Source organism: Mauremys mutica, chromosome 9 (genome assembly GCF_020497125.1).
Source record: "Mauremys mutica isolate MM-2020 ecotype Southern chromosome 9, ASM2049712v1, whole genome shotgun sequence".
In the NCBI taxonomy this organism is placed as follows: Eukaryota; Metazoa; Chordata; order Testudines; family Geoemydidae; genus Mauremys; species Mauremys mutica.
The window spans coordinates 37,898,764-37,915,078 of record NC_059080.1 but is presented as its reverse complement, the minus strand read 5'-3'; the positions used below and the strand labels follow the sequence as shown (position 1 = coordinate 37,915,078).

General features: G+C 47.8%; 1 protein-coding gene across 3 annotated transcripts; it reads left to right on the top strand.

The window, feature by feature from the left end:
* The first annotated feature begins 172 nt into the window (after nucleotides 1-172).
* TSPAN6 (tetraspanin 6) lies at nucleotides 173-10,549 on the top strand. 3 transcript variants are annotated; one of them, XM_045029788.1, is made up of 9 exons: nucleotides 225-345; nucleotides 1,089-1,101; nucleotides 1,939-2,127; nucleotides 2,449-2,523; nucleotides 3,978-4,076; nucleotides 4,920-5,072; nucleotides 5,932-6,015; nucleotides 8,817-8,905; nucleotides 9,712-10,549. In XM_045029788.1, exons 3-8 carry the CDS (start codon nucleotides 2,116-2,118, stop codon nucleotides 8,883-8,885), a joined length of 492 nt encoding a protein of 163 aa, XP_044885723.1. In that variant the 5' UTR covers nucleotides 225-345; nucleotides 1,089-1,101; nucleotides 1,939-2,115; the 3' UTR covers nucleotides 8,886-8,905; nucleotides 9,712-10,549. The 3 variants fall into 3 exon arrangements, with proteins under 3 accessions (XP_044885722.1, XP_044885721.1, XP_044885723.1); XM_045029787.1 differs by lacking the exon at nucleotides 1,089-1,101 and having other exon boundaries at nucleotides 173-345; nucleotides 8,817-8,902; nucleotides 9,710-10,549; XM_045029786.1 differs by lacking the exon at nucleotides 1,089-1,101 and having other exon boundaries at nucleotides 175-345.
* The last annotated feature ends 5,766 nt before the right edge of the window (nucleotides 10,550-16,315 follow it).

Genomic DNA, 16,315 nt, shown 5'->3' with positions numbered 1-16,315 from the left:
GATTCGAATGTTCCAAAGGGAGGGGAGGGGGCACCCAGCGGAGCGATACGAGGGGTTTGCCGAGTGTCGGGGGCGGGCTCGCGGCGAGCCGGGCGGGGGCGGGGGCGGGGGCGGGGGCGGGGACGTGCGAGGGGGCTCAGGCTTCGGCAGTTCTCGGCCGTTTCCGGCTCGGGCCGCCCCAGCGCTTTCCGGCCAGGCGCGGCCGGGGCCGCTCGGGGGCGGTGCCGGCGGCGGAGATCGGAGCGTGGCCCGGCCGCCATGGCGTCCCCGTCCCGCAGGCTGCAGACGAAGCCGGTGATCACCTGCCTCAAGAGCGTCCTGCTCACCTACAGCTTCGTGTTCTGGGTGAGGGGCCGGGCGAGTAGGGGGCCCCCGGTGGGTCCTGGGGGAGGGGTCCCGGGGTGGTTGGGGGCGCTGGGGCTGGGGGAGTAGGGGACTCCTGGCGGGTAATGGGGTCCTGGGGGAGGGGTCCCGGGGTGGTTGGGGGGGGCTGGGGGAGTAGGGGGCCCCGGTGGGTCCTGGGGGAGGGGTCCCGGGGTGGTTGGGGGGGCTGGGGGAGTAGGGGGCCCCGGTGGGTCCTGGGGGAGGGGTCCCGGGGTGGTTGGGGGTGCTGGGGCTGGGGGAGTAGGGGGCTCCTGGCGGGTAATGGGGTCCTGGGGGAGGGGTCCCGGGATGGTTGGGGACACCTGGGCGGTGGGGCAGGGGCCGGGGGAGTAGGGGGTCCCGGGGGAGGTGGGGCGGAGTCCTGAGGATAGTGGGGGCCTAGGCGAGAGGACCTGGCGGGGCTAGGCTGGCTGGACCCCTCCAAGGGTGGGTGCGGGGACAGGGCCCAGGCTCCAGAGGGGTTCTCCTGTCTGGTTTGTAGGGACCCTCTGGCCAGGTGCCCCCCATGGGCTGTAAGGTCCATGCGCCCCCCCAGCTGTCTGTGCCCATCATGGGGCTCCCCCCACCCCGTGTCATGGCCCTGCACCTGTGTGGCTGGTGATGTGCCCGTCCATGCCCGGTATTGGCATGGCAGCCCCCAGGGAACAGCAGTGCGGGAGGAGTGCACCCTGTAACCTTGTCCCTTTCCTTTCACTGCTCCCCAGGCTCCTCCAGCAGGTGAGTGTGTCGGATCCATTAGCGCTGGGCCTGTCTGCCCTACCATTGACTTCTTTGTGTCTCCCCTCTGTGTGCGTGTGCATGAAGGGTTCTGGAATGTGGCACCCATGGGCATGTTTGTAACAGAGCAAATCATTTCCACATGGGGAAAGTTAATTCCTAAAAGGCAGATTCATCTGAGTTCCTGTTTATACAATGCCTGAGGGACTGAAGTTCAGAGATAAAATGCTCTGATTATACAAGTTCTTCCTGGACTCCCAGCTCTGCCCTTCTGATAAATGATTTCACATAAACAATTTTATTGCTCACTTTCAAGGACTTCTGCCAGGCAGTCTTTCTGGGAACCTCTCTGCTCACGCTGCCCTCCCATCCCCAGTTTATCTGTCCTTAACCTCCCATTTCTCTCCTGTGGGATCCCTGTCTTCTTGCACACTTCCAGAGTATCTTGTGGTGTGTCTCAGGCCTTGGCTACACTGGCGCTTTACAGCGCTGCAACTTTCTTGCTTAGGGGTGTGAAAAAACACCCCCCTGAGCGCAGCAAGTTACAGCGCTGTAAAGCGCCAGTGTAAACAGTGCCCCAGCGCTGGGAGCTAATCCCCAAGGGGAGGTGGAGTACCTGCAGCGCTGGGAGAGCTCTCTCCCACTGCTGGCTCCGCGACCACACTCGCACTTCAAAGCGCTGCCACGGGAGCGCTCCCGCGGCAGCGCTGTACGGCTGCAAGTGTAGCCATACCCTTAGGCTCTCAGTGTGTGGGTTTAAGTGACTATGGCTAAGTAAAGTGCTTTGAAGTGACAAGTGGAGTAAGGATGATTGAGTCTCAATTCTGATTTCTCCAGATCTCTGGCATTATCCTCCTGGCAGTTGGCATCTGGGGCAAGGTGGGCCTAGAGGTGTATTTCTCCCTGTTAAATGAGAAGGCCACCAATGTCCCCTACGTACTCATTGGCACAGGCACTGTTGTCATTCTTCTGGGCACTTTTGGCTGTTTCGCCACCTGCCGTGGAAGCACATGGATGTTAAAACTGGTAAGTGGCCATTGACTACCAGAAGGCTCACAAATCCAATACCTGCTTCTACAACCCAGGACTTCACCAGCTGTCTGCATGTGCTCCTTGTTTGTGCTGTGCTCTGTGTGTGTCTGCCTGCCTCAAGAAACTCTCTCTGAACCATACATTCATTGACTTTCTCACATAGCCACAATTGCCAGAACCTCAGCTCTGCCAAAGAGGTTGAGTCTGGGATATGTCCTAATAGATGCTCTCCCTGTAGCCTTTTTTTCTGTGTACCTGTGTTAGCCCTGGAATGTATTTTGCTTGCACTGACTCTCTCTTCTTTTCTGTCCACAGTATGCCATGTTCTTGTCCCTCATCTTCTTGATTGTGCTGGTGGCTGCTGTTGTAGGATTTGTGTTCAGACATGAGGTGAGTCTAGGTGTGACCTATCTCTCGGTACTTTAACCCCTTCCCTCCTCTTCCTGAGGCAGCCTGAGGCCAGGATTTGGATGCAGCCCCTGCACAGGACGAAGTTCTCACTTACATGTTGTTTCCTCTTACTTTGTGTAATCCCCTGGTTGTTGCATACTGAGGGCCAAATTCTGTTCCTTGTACAGGTATAAATCTGGAGTAATCCTTTTGACTTCAGTGGCGTAGTCGGGTTCACAGTGTTGTTGCTGAGAACAGAATTTGGCTCAGTTTCTGATTCCGAATGTTCAATATGCTGAATAAGAAAAGTCTTTGTCATATAAAGATGTAAAAAGTGCTAAAAAAAAAAGTCACATCAGAAAAGTTTAATTAGTTCAACAGGAAAGTTAAATGAGAGAAATTTAGGGCCAACATTGGGGGACCCACATGTAGGGGTTCTGAACTGGGAGTGGGAACTAAATCTGAACTGTTTTCTTTGAATACAACCTTTAAATAACTAGCATTACTCCCTTTGCCAGCATGATTGTTTTTTTACAAATCTCATACCATAACCAACACAGCTGGCCTCTTTCTAACTTTTGTATACATGTGACATGTTTGGAATGGACTTTTTTTGATTCACAAGAATTAATTTGTAGTTGCACTGCTGATGATTAATCAAAATATTAGCAAAGATAAAATTAAAGCTAAACTTGAACTCAGTACTTGTGAAATACAACTGTAACACTATCTACCAAGTTAACCAGTATTTAACATCAACAGGGGTTTAGAGAGACTATATGTAGAATGCCTAGAAATAATTGCAATGGGTGCATTACACTATCCAAGAGAAATGTTAGTCACTAATCCCTTAAAGTTCCTTAAATCGGGTAGAAAAGTATTTCAGTGATTAGAAATAACCTGACTATAATGAGGTGGGGGAGATGTTCAAAGGCATAAACGGCTATTAGACACCTACCTTCCATTTGTGCCTTTGAACATCTCTCCCAAGGAGTGAAAAGTGGAAACCAAAACCATTCCCTAGTTCCTCCTAAACTTGACAGACATGAACATTTTTATAAAAAACAGACTTTTTAATTTGTAAGTTTGATCCTTCATCTGAAATGTGCCAGTCAGATTGATTCTGCAAGTGTCTTTGGCCATAAATGAGGCCCACACAAACCATGATTTTATTTGTGATGTCACAGTGATTAGGTCTGCCTGTAAATGCAAGAATTAAGTTCTAGTGATTGGTGCAGTTGGGGCAGTGCTCCCTTCCCTAATCCCCAGTTCATAGCCACTCTCACATCTGGATAGTAACAGGAATGACTTTCTAACATGGTTTAAGCCATTCCTGGTTCTCTATTTCTGATGGAGCTGTGTTTTTAAGACAAAGAAGTTCTTGTGACAGGGAACTCTTTGGGACCTGTAGCCTTCGGAGGCTTAGCTTATGAAAATCTTTCTCTTCTCTGCAGATTAAGAACAACTTTGAAAGCAACTACAGTCTTGCTCTGAAGAACTACAATACAACAATGGATCCCCACAGCGAGGCGGTGGATACCATCCAGAGAACTGTGAGTGCTCATATTTGGTTCCTTCTAAAGAAACTGGTGGGGAAGCCTATCCTCCAGATGCATGGCCCAGGACACCCTGATACTTGGGTTGTGCAGCAGCTGAGGCTGAGCCTCCCATGCACGGGCAAAGTATAATGCAAGGAAGGCCCTGTTTTACCAGGAGGCATTAAACATTAGATGCCTTCTCTACTACTGCCAGAGCTGTTCCTCAGAAGAGTGTGTTGCAGCCTCCCCTTGCCTCATTCCCCATGTAATTGGCTCAGAATACTAGGGAGCAGTATTGCCTTAATGTTCCCAGTTCTCAAGCATACAAGGGACAGCTGTTACGATGGACAGCATAGAGGGTGTCTGTGTTCACACAGGAGGCCTTGCAGGGTATGTGCTACACAGATCTTATCTGAGTGCCTAGAGTGTGCTTGTCCCTGTACAAAACTGGCAGACACTGTCCTTGTCCTGCATATATCTATATATCTAGGGTGACCAGATGTCCTGATTTTTATTTGGGGCTTTTTCTTATATAGGTGCCAATTACGCCCCCATCCCCGTCCCGATTTTTCACACTTACTATCTGGTTACCCTATCTATATCCCTAAAACTGTCTCAAAGTGTTTGCATTTGAAGAAAAATAGCTGCTATGTGCTGTTCAGAGGAGGTGATAGGTAAAGGGTAGGAGGTGGTGGAAGCTGTCTACACAGGGCTGTTGGGTTGCAATGAGGAGGGGCTTAGGGGAGGCCAAGGGAGGGAAAAATTTGGAGTGCCTGCAGTGATTGGTATAGCCTTGGGGATGTGGTGCTTTGGGGTTCATGCACTACTCCTTACTGTTCTAAAACTTGATTTTCCTAGTTACACTGCTGTGGAGTCCAGAGCTACTCAGACTGGGTGAACACTACCTATTTTGCACAGAAGGGAATCCCTCTGAGCTGCTGCAAGTTCCAAAACTGCACAGAGAGTGATCTGAAGGAGCTGGATAAAGCCAAGGCTATGGTGTATGGTAATGTAAGTGAATCTCAGAGACTGTCCCTCTCTGTGTCCTGGAAGCAGGCGTTGGGAGGAGAGAGCTGGGATACTTTGATCTTCTTTACCTGGTAGAGAATCAAGTCCTGTAGGTGGGAGGGAACTTCGTTCCAGAAAGAGGGTTATTGGGCTACAGGAAACGTGTATGCAGTAATGGGGGTGAAGGCTGTGTTGCTGCTGATAGCTTCTCTGTGCATCTTTCCCCTATCTCCAGTGTTTTTTCTCAGGTTCTCTGGCAATCCCAGCTACTCCCTGTTGGTGGGAAAGAATCTGTCTCTGCATTAGCTTGCCTGCACAGTACCACTTGCCCTGTGTGTGAGAAGGGGTTTGTGTAAGATACTGTTGTATAATGCTTTATGTTCCTGTAGCGCTTAATCCACACAGCTTCCCTGTGAAGAAAGTATGCAGGGGAATGAACAGAGATGCAGAGGCAGGTAGTGTTACCTAGTGGCTAAACTGGGACTAGGAAGTCTGAGTTCAGCTCCTGGCTCGGACACTGATGTGCTTGTGTCCTTCAGTGAATCATGCTGCCTTTCTGTGTCTGTACATCCCCATTCGTAAAACAAGGCTAAGGCTCACCTTGGCAAAGTGCCCCGGATGAAAGGTGCAAAGTACAAAGCTTTGAATGACTCGCCCAAGGTCGAACAGCAAGTCAAGTGGCTGAATTCAGCACAGATCCCAGGAAGTCCTGACTCCCAGGCCCTTACTTGGATTCCTTCCTGAGCTTGTTCACACCTCCAGCTGCCTGTGCGGTGTCTGTGGGTTGGAAGGATGTGCACTTGGTGTCTGGCGGCCAGGAATTGTCCATGCTATACTCTCATGCTAATTCTTTTTTCTGCAGGGTTGTTTCAGTATGGTAACAACAGTTATGGAGTCCAAAATGGGCATTGTGGCTGGTATCTCCTTTGGCGTCGCTTGCTTCCAGGTAAAATCTCCCTTGCTGTTCTTCTGTGGTCCTTGAAGAGCTCTGAGTCTAGTCTTCGTGTTTAATGTCTTTTAATGTTTTCTTGCATATGTAAAGGCACAGCATATTTCAAAGAGGAGGAAATGGTCGACCATTCTTCAGATTCCCCTGCCATTTTATCTAAGTGCCACCCAGTCACCCATCTCCAAAGCTGGGGATGAAAATTCCTTCCAGCAAGCCTGTGTATGGCTTGAGAACAGCCCACTCTGGAAACAGCCAACTTCTAAGAGATGCCAGTGCAACCAAACCTCTCCTGTTCTGACTCGGTGTTAGCTGTCTGAATTACCTCTTCCAGCGCACAAACTGTCACCCTTGCTTCCGCTGCCCTTTCAGGATGATAGTTTAACTAAATGAAAGTGCTTGTACGTAACCTAAAACATCCTGAAATGCCTCTCTCAAATTCAGACCCAGTTAGTACAATGACACCATCTTCTGTTAGCCACACTGCAGAACAGCAAGCACAATATTACAGACTCCCTCTTCTCCCCCTGCTGTTTCTTCCCGTCCCTCTGATTCTTCAACCTAAGGTTTTATCCTGGTGGTGAAGAAGCATCGTGTCTCAAGCAGCAATGGAACTAATGTCTCCTAATCTGATCAACCTTGTCTCAGTAGGAAGCAAGAGGCCTCTGGCCTGAGCTCCTTGTATGCATGGGGAATGTTTTGAAGTGGGCTTTCAGAAGAGCTCCCTACATTGGGTGCATGTTGAGTGCTGAGCAGTTACGAAAATCTGATCACGTGTGTCCCAGTGGGAGTTGCTTGGTGCTGAGCACTCTTGCAAATCTGGCCTTTATTTAGTTGAGCTGCTTGGAAAATTTGACCTCAGCTTTTGTTCCTGAGCACTTGAAAACCTGGCTAATGGGCTACGGTTGGCAGGTTTTACCTTCATATAGGATCGCTCTGGCTGATGGAGCTTCCTGCCTTATTTGGTCTCAGTCTCTCTCATCTGAGAAGGTGATCAGAATGGTGTCCCTTAGTGTGTTTCTTTCATGGCTCTATCACATAGGCATGTGCTCTCACCATCTCTGTAGCGTCATCTTTCACTCTTGTGTGTGTCAGAAGTCTTAGGGAGAATTTAAAAGATAGCTGGTGCAGGCCTTCCTTATCCACAGGCTCTCCCAGAACGCTGATAACTGCGACAGGACATCTGTGTGTATGAGTACGTAACAGGGCAGATATCTGAACAAGTTTCTGAGTAGTATGTCAAGTAAGATCATCTACTGTACTGTGTAGGTCTTGCTGAATGCCTCAGTTGTGGTCTGAGCCCTTGAGTCTTTCTGCTGCAGCTGCAAGGTTTGCTGAAATCCCCCGTGTTCTGTGATGTTTGGCTGTGATTGTTTCTAGGAACGGGGACACCTTGCAGTCAGCAAGGAAAGTGGCAACAGAGACAAAGACACAGATGAACTACACTTCATGACTTGACTTTTTTTTTTAACTCTTGTTTCGAGGCGATTTCCATTCTTTCTGAAATTCTCAAACGCAGAGTCTCAGATCTCTGTATCAATTCCAAATGGCAGAACTCCTTATTTTCTTCAACACGTGTTTGCTTTTGATTAAAGAGTATGAAGAAACAGCAGCTTGGGATTAATGCAAAGGAGTACACAGACCCAGAAGCCAGAGAAGAGACTGAGAGAGTGAGATTGTGTATTGATTGCTTGGTTTATTTTAGCTTTAATTTACTCTTCATTGAAGGAAATTGTCTGAAAGCAGTCTGTTAGGTATACAGGCACATCCTGTCCGAGTCAAGGTTTAACATGTAATAGCACAGCACAGAAAGAAGAATCTCGGCCAGCCTGTTTTATTCTGATACTAGTTTGCCACTGTGCTGTTCTCTGTAACAGACAGACACAATGAGGATTGGGAGAGGTTGGAGCACAGACCTTTATCTTGCAGCTGGTACATTTGCAAACTGTCTTCATTGCATTTTGTTGTCAGCTTCCTAGGGCTGGAGCTGCTATCCATTTCCTCCCTCCTTCCTGGGATGTGCATATCACACTCTGCTCATTACAGCTTCCAAATGGGGCAGCTGGAGTTTGACTGATAAGTGGGTGGGCCCATGTGCTTCCATCAGCTCTAGGCATGTAACCGCATTGTAGCAGTTGCAGTTATTGAGGAACGTGTCATTGTTTGGGGTTTAGAATCATAAACATTTCATGATTTATTCTCAAGTGAACTTTGTTGTGTCACACAAGTGAAAGGCCCAGTTCTGCAACTTTGCCTCCCGTGAGTACAGTTACATGCATGAGTGTTTTTAGGATCCTAAATGTCTTTGGTACAGAAAACAGCTGCCTGGAGCCCACACGACAGTAATAACTGATGTGTGTCCTTCAGTATTTTCACATCAGAAACACACTAACTTTGATTCCATCATTGTCCTTGCAGTGGGGAGAGGCAGTTGATATTTTCTATTGGTTGTGTAATGGTCTGTGACGCTCCTGAGAGCCATATAATATCTGTGAAATTACCATAAAACAGTAGATGGTTCATAAAGCAAATTCTAAAAAGAAGCAACATTGACTCTCTCTCACAGGGAGCTCCTTCTCATTGATGGCTGCCAGGATCCTCTGACTCTGAGCTTTATCCACCCTAAAGTGAAGGAGCCCAGATTTTGGTTTTGCAAAATCTGCATCATCTAGATTTTGCTTTTATAAAACCAAAGCAAAGTGTCCAGTGCTTCAGACCTCAGTTGCATTGTTTCTAAATCATTGCAGTTTGGATGTCTGGTTTTGGGCGACCTATACTTAGTTTATTTTTTCACATTTCAGTTGGTTGGGATCTTTCTCGCCTGCTGCCTTTCCCGGTACATCACAAACAATCAGTACGAGATGGTGTAATAAACCAGCGTTTGACCCAGGTATGTCTGTCCTGCAGTGCTGTGTGTGTGTGTGTGTGTGTGTATATTCATATACTTGTGCACTGAATCTAGGGATGAGGGAGATCTTCTGTAGGCTTGCGCTTTCATAAGGCCGTGTGCGTACGTGCAGAGAAAGGTCTGGGCAGGGAAGCATGCGCACCCATGTGCAGGTCTACCCACTCAGGGATGTGCAGGGCTCTACTCAAATCTGTGTTTCTTCTATAAGCATCTAGCAAAGAGAAGAACCCACATTTTGTAGTAAGCAGTTCTTTGACTCTTAAAGTTTAAAGCGAAATAGAAACCTTCATGGATCTACCTATGTGCAAGGACAGAGCAGACAAGTGCTGTGGAATCTCCTACACATGCTTGCTCATGCACCTTGGTTACTTACCTAGACCTCCTTCCCATCACCCTAGACCTAGATGCATTACCTAGAGCACCCTTTCTATCACTCCCTCTATGGTACTAGTTCTGCTTCTTCCCAGCTCTTTTAGTGCACTACAGTTCTAGCTTGCAGTGCTCCCTGCTATTCTAGTACTGCCTCTCCTCCTCTTGTTCACCACACTACTCTGCTTCTGCACCTCAATGTAACCCACAGCTCCCTTGCTGATCCCATATTGGGCCTTTCAGAGCAGGGGTGAAGATGTTGAATGGTGGTACATTTTGCAGTGAGGACCAGTATCTGCTGTGGATAGCATGCGACCCACAAACTTGCTTCCACTGTGTGACTTAAGCTCTGTGAGATTCCTGATCTCTAGAGCTGGGGAAACATGTTCATTAACCATTCTTTGCTTTCTGAATTTTAGGAAATTTCCTCTGATCTCCCTCCTCTGGAGAGCACTTCATGACCTCCAGTTTTCACCTGGTCCCAGCCTGCTGAAATCATGTTTGAACTGACTGATCCTCTTCAGAATCAGCTCACGGAATTGTGTACCAGCTGTTCTGTTGCAGTCGGGGAATTGTCAAAACACTATTCTTTTGTAACACTGAATGAGGTAATTAGTATACCTGGGGTAGTTATAATAACTACATTCCTCCAGGCCCCCACAACCCCACCTCTTCAGTTTGATTGCACAATGAAGTAGCATGATATGACACTGCTCTCATGTCATTCTTATACTTTTTGCTTGTTATTTAACTGGAATTCACCATTAGTTTTGGAGGTGTATTGTCTGCATTAGGAACGAAGCACTCATTGCTTTCTCTTCTGCCGTTGGCCATTTAAATTATATTATGCACATCAGCCTCTGTCACTGATCCATTGAAACACACCTATTGTTGCAACTGGCTGGTCCTATCATGCTTTTCAGACACATTGCCATGTCTATCTGAGGCTCTGGTTCAGTAACATCTGTTTCCAGGCTCTCTCTTCCCAATCAAGGGTTTTATATCACTTTTTTTATAATTGTATTTTTTAAAGGGCCTCGTTCCTCTCTCCTGATCAGGTTGTAGTGATTTTCGTAAGTTGTAGCATGAGGTTCGGAGGTGTAGCTGTCTGTGCCAGTAGCATTGTAGATCTGCCTCCACCGAGTTGAGCATGATTTCATCATCAGTATTATGTTCTGCTTTAACTTGTTTTTTGTATTAAATAGAAATCCTCTTGTTTTGAAACACAATAAATATTAAATATTTTACTCTACAATATCAACTCGGTTGGATTTTGTCTCTGGGAAATTCCATGATGATTTCAGTGCAGGAATCTATCAGAAGCATAGATTTGTTTGCCACTCATCATGCATCCATTCTGGCCTGGCACATAACCCTTGTAGCATAGCAGCACATAGTCTCTCTAATCCATCACTACTGTGGCTCAATTTCAATTAGAGAAAATTTGTATTCTCTTTCTAAAAACTGTTGTGCAACGTTGCTGATGGAGAACAGCCAACTCCTGGCATGGAATGCTGCAGGCAAAGTTCTGCTGAGGGAACCTTAGGCAGGACAAAGTTCAGTCCTCATGTAAGCAAGTACATCCTCTGCTATCTTTGTTGCTGAATTTCACCTGTTCTGTAAAGTGCTTTGGGATTCTTTAGAGGAGAGGGTACTCTGTAACTGTACAAAGGGGGATTTGCTCTTCCTGGCTTTCTATGAACAGGTCCCAACCTTTCTCCAATAAGAGAGCACAGGGTGGTGAGGCCCTCCTTTTTCCTGAAGACATTACAGTATGTTCCTCCTTCACCTGAGCTTGGTGCTCGGTTGAGTCTGTCTGACTAATCCTGTGCACTGGACTGGGAATTAATGCTCAGGAAAGTCTGGGACAGGGGAATGAGGTACACTCAGCCAGGCACTGTTCTATAATCACCGTATGAGCATGAAAGGAGGAGGGATTAGAAAGGGCTGGCTGAGCTACTGGACAATGACAAAGGGTCTCCACCTTGATGCAGAGAGTGCTTTTCACACCATTAACCTGCCCTTCCTGTCACCAAAACCAGTACTGCTGAGAGGCAGTGTGCCCTGGCCCCAAAAGCCTGAGTGGAGGAGCTGAACTACATCAGTGTTCCAGCAGAACATAATTGCCCTGTTCCGTACCCCCTGAAGCTCTGTTACAGGTCACTGCCAGAGAGAGGATACTGGGCAAGATGGATCCTGGACTGACCCAGTATGGCAGCTCTTTAGTTCTTTTGTTAGCAGTGGCCCATTAAACTGGTTTTATTTCTGACTGCAAAACTTAATATTCCGTTTAGCTTCAGAGAATAAATCAAACTCTCGTATTTCAGTTCCCAGATGGCTTTGTTAAAAAGCCTCCAAGGTTTGCAAGGCAAGGCAAAGTGCATTAGCACTTTTGACCATTAATGTAACAATATAGACATTGTCCAATTACAGCTAATGACTGGACAGCCTGGATAAAAACAAATGCTAATGCAGGGACGTGTCTAACTGAAGCTGTGTCCATCAGAAAGCCTGTGCAAAGACAAATGAGCCTGCACATACTCCTTTTCGGCTGGCTTGTGTGCTGTGCCATATAGGCCAATAACTGTAGCCCTAATTTAATCTGGTTCTAAATCATCAGGGTTTGTCTAGATAAACAATTGCACCCCATCTTGCTGCTTGTTAAATTGACAGCGCATTAGCCTGTTGTGCACTCACTGTCCACGTGGACCCTGCTGTCATGCCTAAAATGTTCCCTGGTGCATTTTGGTCTACTTCCGTTTCAAAGTGGAGTGGATCGGAAGGCACCAGGGAAGTGTTAGTGCGCAGTAGCGGTGTCCACAGGGGCTAGCTAACGCAGGGCAGATTCATACTCCAGCTTGCTGCGTGCTAACCGTTCAGCCAGACAAGCCCTCAAGTGGTGGTTGTGCAAATTATTTTGGTCCCTTTTTGGGCTGTATCTAAAGTCCCATATGCTGCCACACATTGGCCCCTATTTGGTGCTAATCACCAAAGTTAAAGTTTGTGCTGATGGCTGGTTTGTGGCTTACCTCAATGATGATGTGATTCTTAGATTTTTAGGCCAGGTGGCCACATGATTAAACCACCACAGTCGGCACTAATTAGCCCTCTTGTTGGAAAGTCTCAGCAGACACTTGGGATTGCAGTAATGTGGAGCGTGACCTGCTCATAGCTTTAGAGGCAGTTTCCCAAGGCCAGCATTGAGACGTGTTTACAGAGGTGTGTCTTTGTGCTACCTGTGCCAGACCCCCGTGTTGCTGGATTCTGGTACTGTCCGCAAACACATTTCTTGTTAAAAAATTAGCCCAGTTGGAGTTACTCCCTTGAGACCTTCTAGACCTCCTCCTTTTGGTGATAGGACCAATGTGACATACCCCTCTCCCCTGGCTTCATGCCTATGTTCACATTGGGAGAGCACAGGCAATGTCATCTGCTGGGGTTTCATCTCTGGAGCAGGCTTTCTCGACCCATCAGAACTGATCCCACCATGCTGGACTCTTGTGTCTCTTCCAGTGGGTTTCAGCTGGCTCAGAAATCCCACTGATGAGTTCACAGTGCCAAGCCCGTGTGGGGATGGGGGCATTAGAAATGTGCACTGAGGTAGGTTGTGGAAAGTGAGAGTCGATGAGGATGCTCTGCATTCCTGTCTGTTCTAAAACCTGTAGTGGAGTCTAAAGCAGGGAGCAGCAGGAGTTGAGTAGCAATCAAGGGCTGCTAGTGAGAAGCTGCTGTAACATCTGTTGCAGGTGAGAGCATATGCTAACTCTTCTTAGGTGAGTTAAAAAACGAACGAGCCCCTTATCTTGCTCCAAGGTCGCTTTCACATGTTGTTCCTTTGTCCTGAATGTAATAAATAAGCCATGAGCACTCTCCCTTCACATTGCTATCTTCTCTTACTCTGCACACTTGGTCTTTTGGCAACAGCTCTGACTTCAACTCAAGAGAGCCACTTGGGCATGAGTTTGTGCAAACCATAAGGCTAGTTTCCTGCGGCGCCTGCGCCCCTACCCTGGCTGGCTTCTGAATCACGGGCTTTCCTTTGTTCTCCTGTTATGGGGTGTAATTGATGGGAATGTAGGGTCTGTATATGCCGGTCAGGGGCGGCTCCAGGCCCCAGCACGCCAAGCACGTGCTTGGGGCGGCATGCCGCGGGGGGTGCTCTGCCAGTCGCCGGGAGGGCGGCAGGCAGGCTGCCTTCGGCGGCATGCCTGCGGAGGGTCTGCTGGGACCGGCGAGCGGTAGAGCGCCCCCCTGCGGCATGATGCCATGCTTGGGGCGGCAAAATGTCTAGAGCCGCCCCTGACGCCGGTATGTTTTTCTATACAATATCTATACGTCAGGAAAGAGGTTTCTGAATTCAGTTTCTGAAATAGCTGCAGCTCCACCCGTTGGCCAGCAGAGAGCAGCACCGAGAGCGCATATTGATTTCAGAGCCTGTGCATTTGAAATTCTGCCACTTTCCTTTCTGAATTCTCTCCAGAGGGGGAAACCCCACCCACTTCTCCTCATCTTGTGGGTTTGCTAATGAGGGATGCTGTGCTCAGATGCTGGGCTGACAGCTGTGGTATAAATGCATAGACTGATCATTAAAATGTGTAATAGAAACTTAGCACATGAGAGCAGGATGGCTGACTTCAATGCGACAATTATTATTTATTCTTTGTATCATCATAGCTCCTAGGAACTCCAGTTGTGGAGCAGGATCCCGTTATGCCAGGTGCTGTACAAACACACATCATGAAGGCGGTCCCTGCTTCCAGGAGCTTGATAACCTAAGCAGGGGCCAATGTCGCTCAAATACTCAAAATGTGCTAAAGGCAACTTGTACCACAGCAGAAAGATTTTATTTTTGAATAGGTGTTGCTATATTTTGAATGGGGGGCAGGGGAAGAATGCAGGCGCTTTATGGACCTGAAAAATAAGGAATATGTTGTATTTTGTTCCTCCAAGGATCTCCAGGCATTTTGCAGAGGTGATGGTGATCCCATTTTACAGATGAAAGAAAAGGTACAGAGAGGGGGTAAGGTCACACACTGAGCATGGAGCAGAGTTTCACAGTAGAAGCCAGGTCTCCGAAGTGAGAGTTGGTTCATAAGTGCAGCCCTGGGAGGTCTGAAGGAGACATGTTCTCTCTGCTCTCCCTACTCCCCATCATTTTTTTGTTCTCCTGTTGATGACCCTCAATGCATCTGCAAGCCTCATGCATTTCCACAGCGCCAGAATGGGAAGAGGTGCTCTGTGGGATAGCTGCCCATAATGCACCACTCCCAGTGCCGCTGCAAGTGCCGCAAATGTGGCCACGCCAGTGCGCTTGCAGCTGTCAGTGTGGACAGATTGCAGCACTTTCCCTACTGCGCTCTGCGAAGGCTGGTTTAACTCAAAGCGCTCTACATTTGCAAGGGTAGCCATGCCCTTAATCTACAGCTGAGCTCTGGCTTGGCAGCTCTGTTCAGGAATCCACCAGATTCTGAGTTGCTCATTCATCAATAAATAATTAGCGGTTAGATCCTCACTCTACTTCTGGCTGCTTTGTGCTGCATGGGCAGTGCGAACTAGCTGAGATTCCTCATTGATGTAAGAGCCTGCTGGGGAGCCCACTACAAATTGACATAAATTACAGCACCCTTTGTGCTGCTCTAATTTGATTAGTCCTTGGCTACCCCCAGGATTGTGGGAGGCTGGAGGGTGGCTCAGAGTCACCGTCGTCTCCTGCGCCTGCACTGTGCCCAGGAGCGAGCTGTCAGTGAGCCACCAAATTTTCAATCGGATTCAAGCACAGTATCATGTCTTATTTAAAGTCACGTTGGGAAGGCACTAGGAGATTGCACTGGATTATTAACGTAAATGCTCCAGCGAGGCCGTTTATCGTTGCTCGTCCCTCTTTGATGTATGGCACCGGTGATGATGTTAACAAGCTGCTCTCTGGATTTAACTCTGTGATGTTACTTTCCTTGGGATTTTGAGCAGTGAGCAGCATGCCCTGGGTTTCCTTTGATGGAAACACTTGTCTGACAGCACCACACAGTCTCATAAATAGAATTTAAAGAAAGGAATAAAGAAATTCTGCTCCAGGGATACAAAAGGATCCCCATAGTCCCTGACATGAACAATGTGCCTGGAACAGAGACCACCCAGATACACCTCATTAAGATTTGAGCTTCAGATGGCAGGAGCTAAGGTAGCAGTTCTATGTCCAGCCGGACCCTGGGCCTGACACAAAGCTCTGGGGTAGATTTTCTTTTGGGAGTTGCATAAATCAGTGCAAAATAGCTCTGAGCAGCCCAGACCGAGAACAGCTTATTCTCTGAAAGCTAGAAACTGATCATTGCCATGACTCAGAATCTTGCAAAGGGATTGTGAGTCCACAATGACAATGATACAATGGAAGTGCTTTTTATTTATTTATTTCATGCAAGGCGGTGGTGAAAAATCCAAGAGCGAAGCGCAGCCTGTCTTTGGAATGCAAGAAGGAATCAGCCTGATGACAGAGTTCCATGTCTTTGTTCATCTTAGTGTCTGTTATCTGAAAGAAATGCCTCCAAATGATGCCTAGGGATGGGTGAATCACCTAGAAGTAATATAAACTGATTTAACCTTCTTCCAAACTTGAACTGAAACATTGTTGAGGCTTGGAAAAGTTTAGCGCTTGTTTCCCTTTTGTTTGCATGTGCCTCTTCACTTCTGGTCCCTGACTAAATTAAGAAGCAGATGAAACTCGGAAAGATCTCTGGCTATACTGTTTTTCAAAAATGCCCCACTGGCCAGGGGGCATCTTTTTGTTCTGTTTGTACAGTGCCTGGCACAATGGTCCATAACTAGGTTTCCTAGGCATTACTGCAATACAAATGATAACAGTAATAGACACTGGTTAGATCCCCTGAGGTTAACAACATTGGGAGCCCTCATGTGGAAGAGCTTCTGGCTGCTGCCACTGCCAGCATTTTAAGTACACTTGATTAGATCTGCTGTGAACTAGGTTAGACGACCTGATGCTTAACATTCCTGCTGCTTGGCTATCGTAGG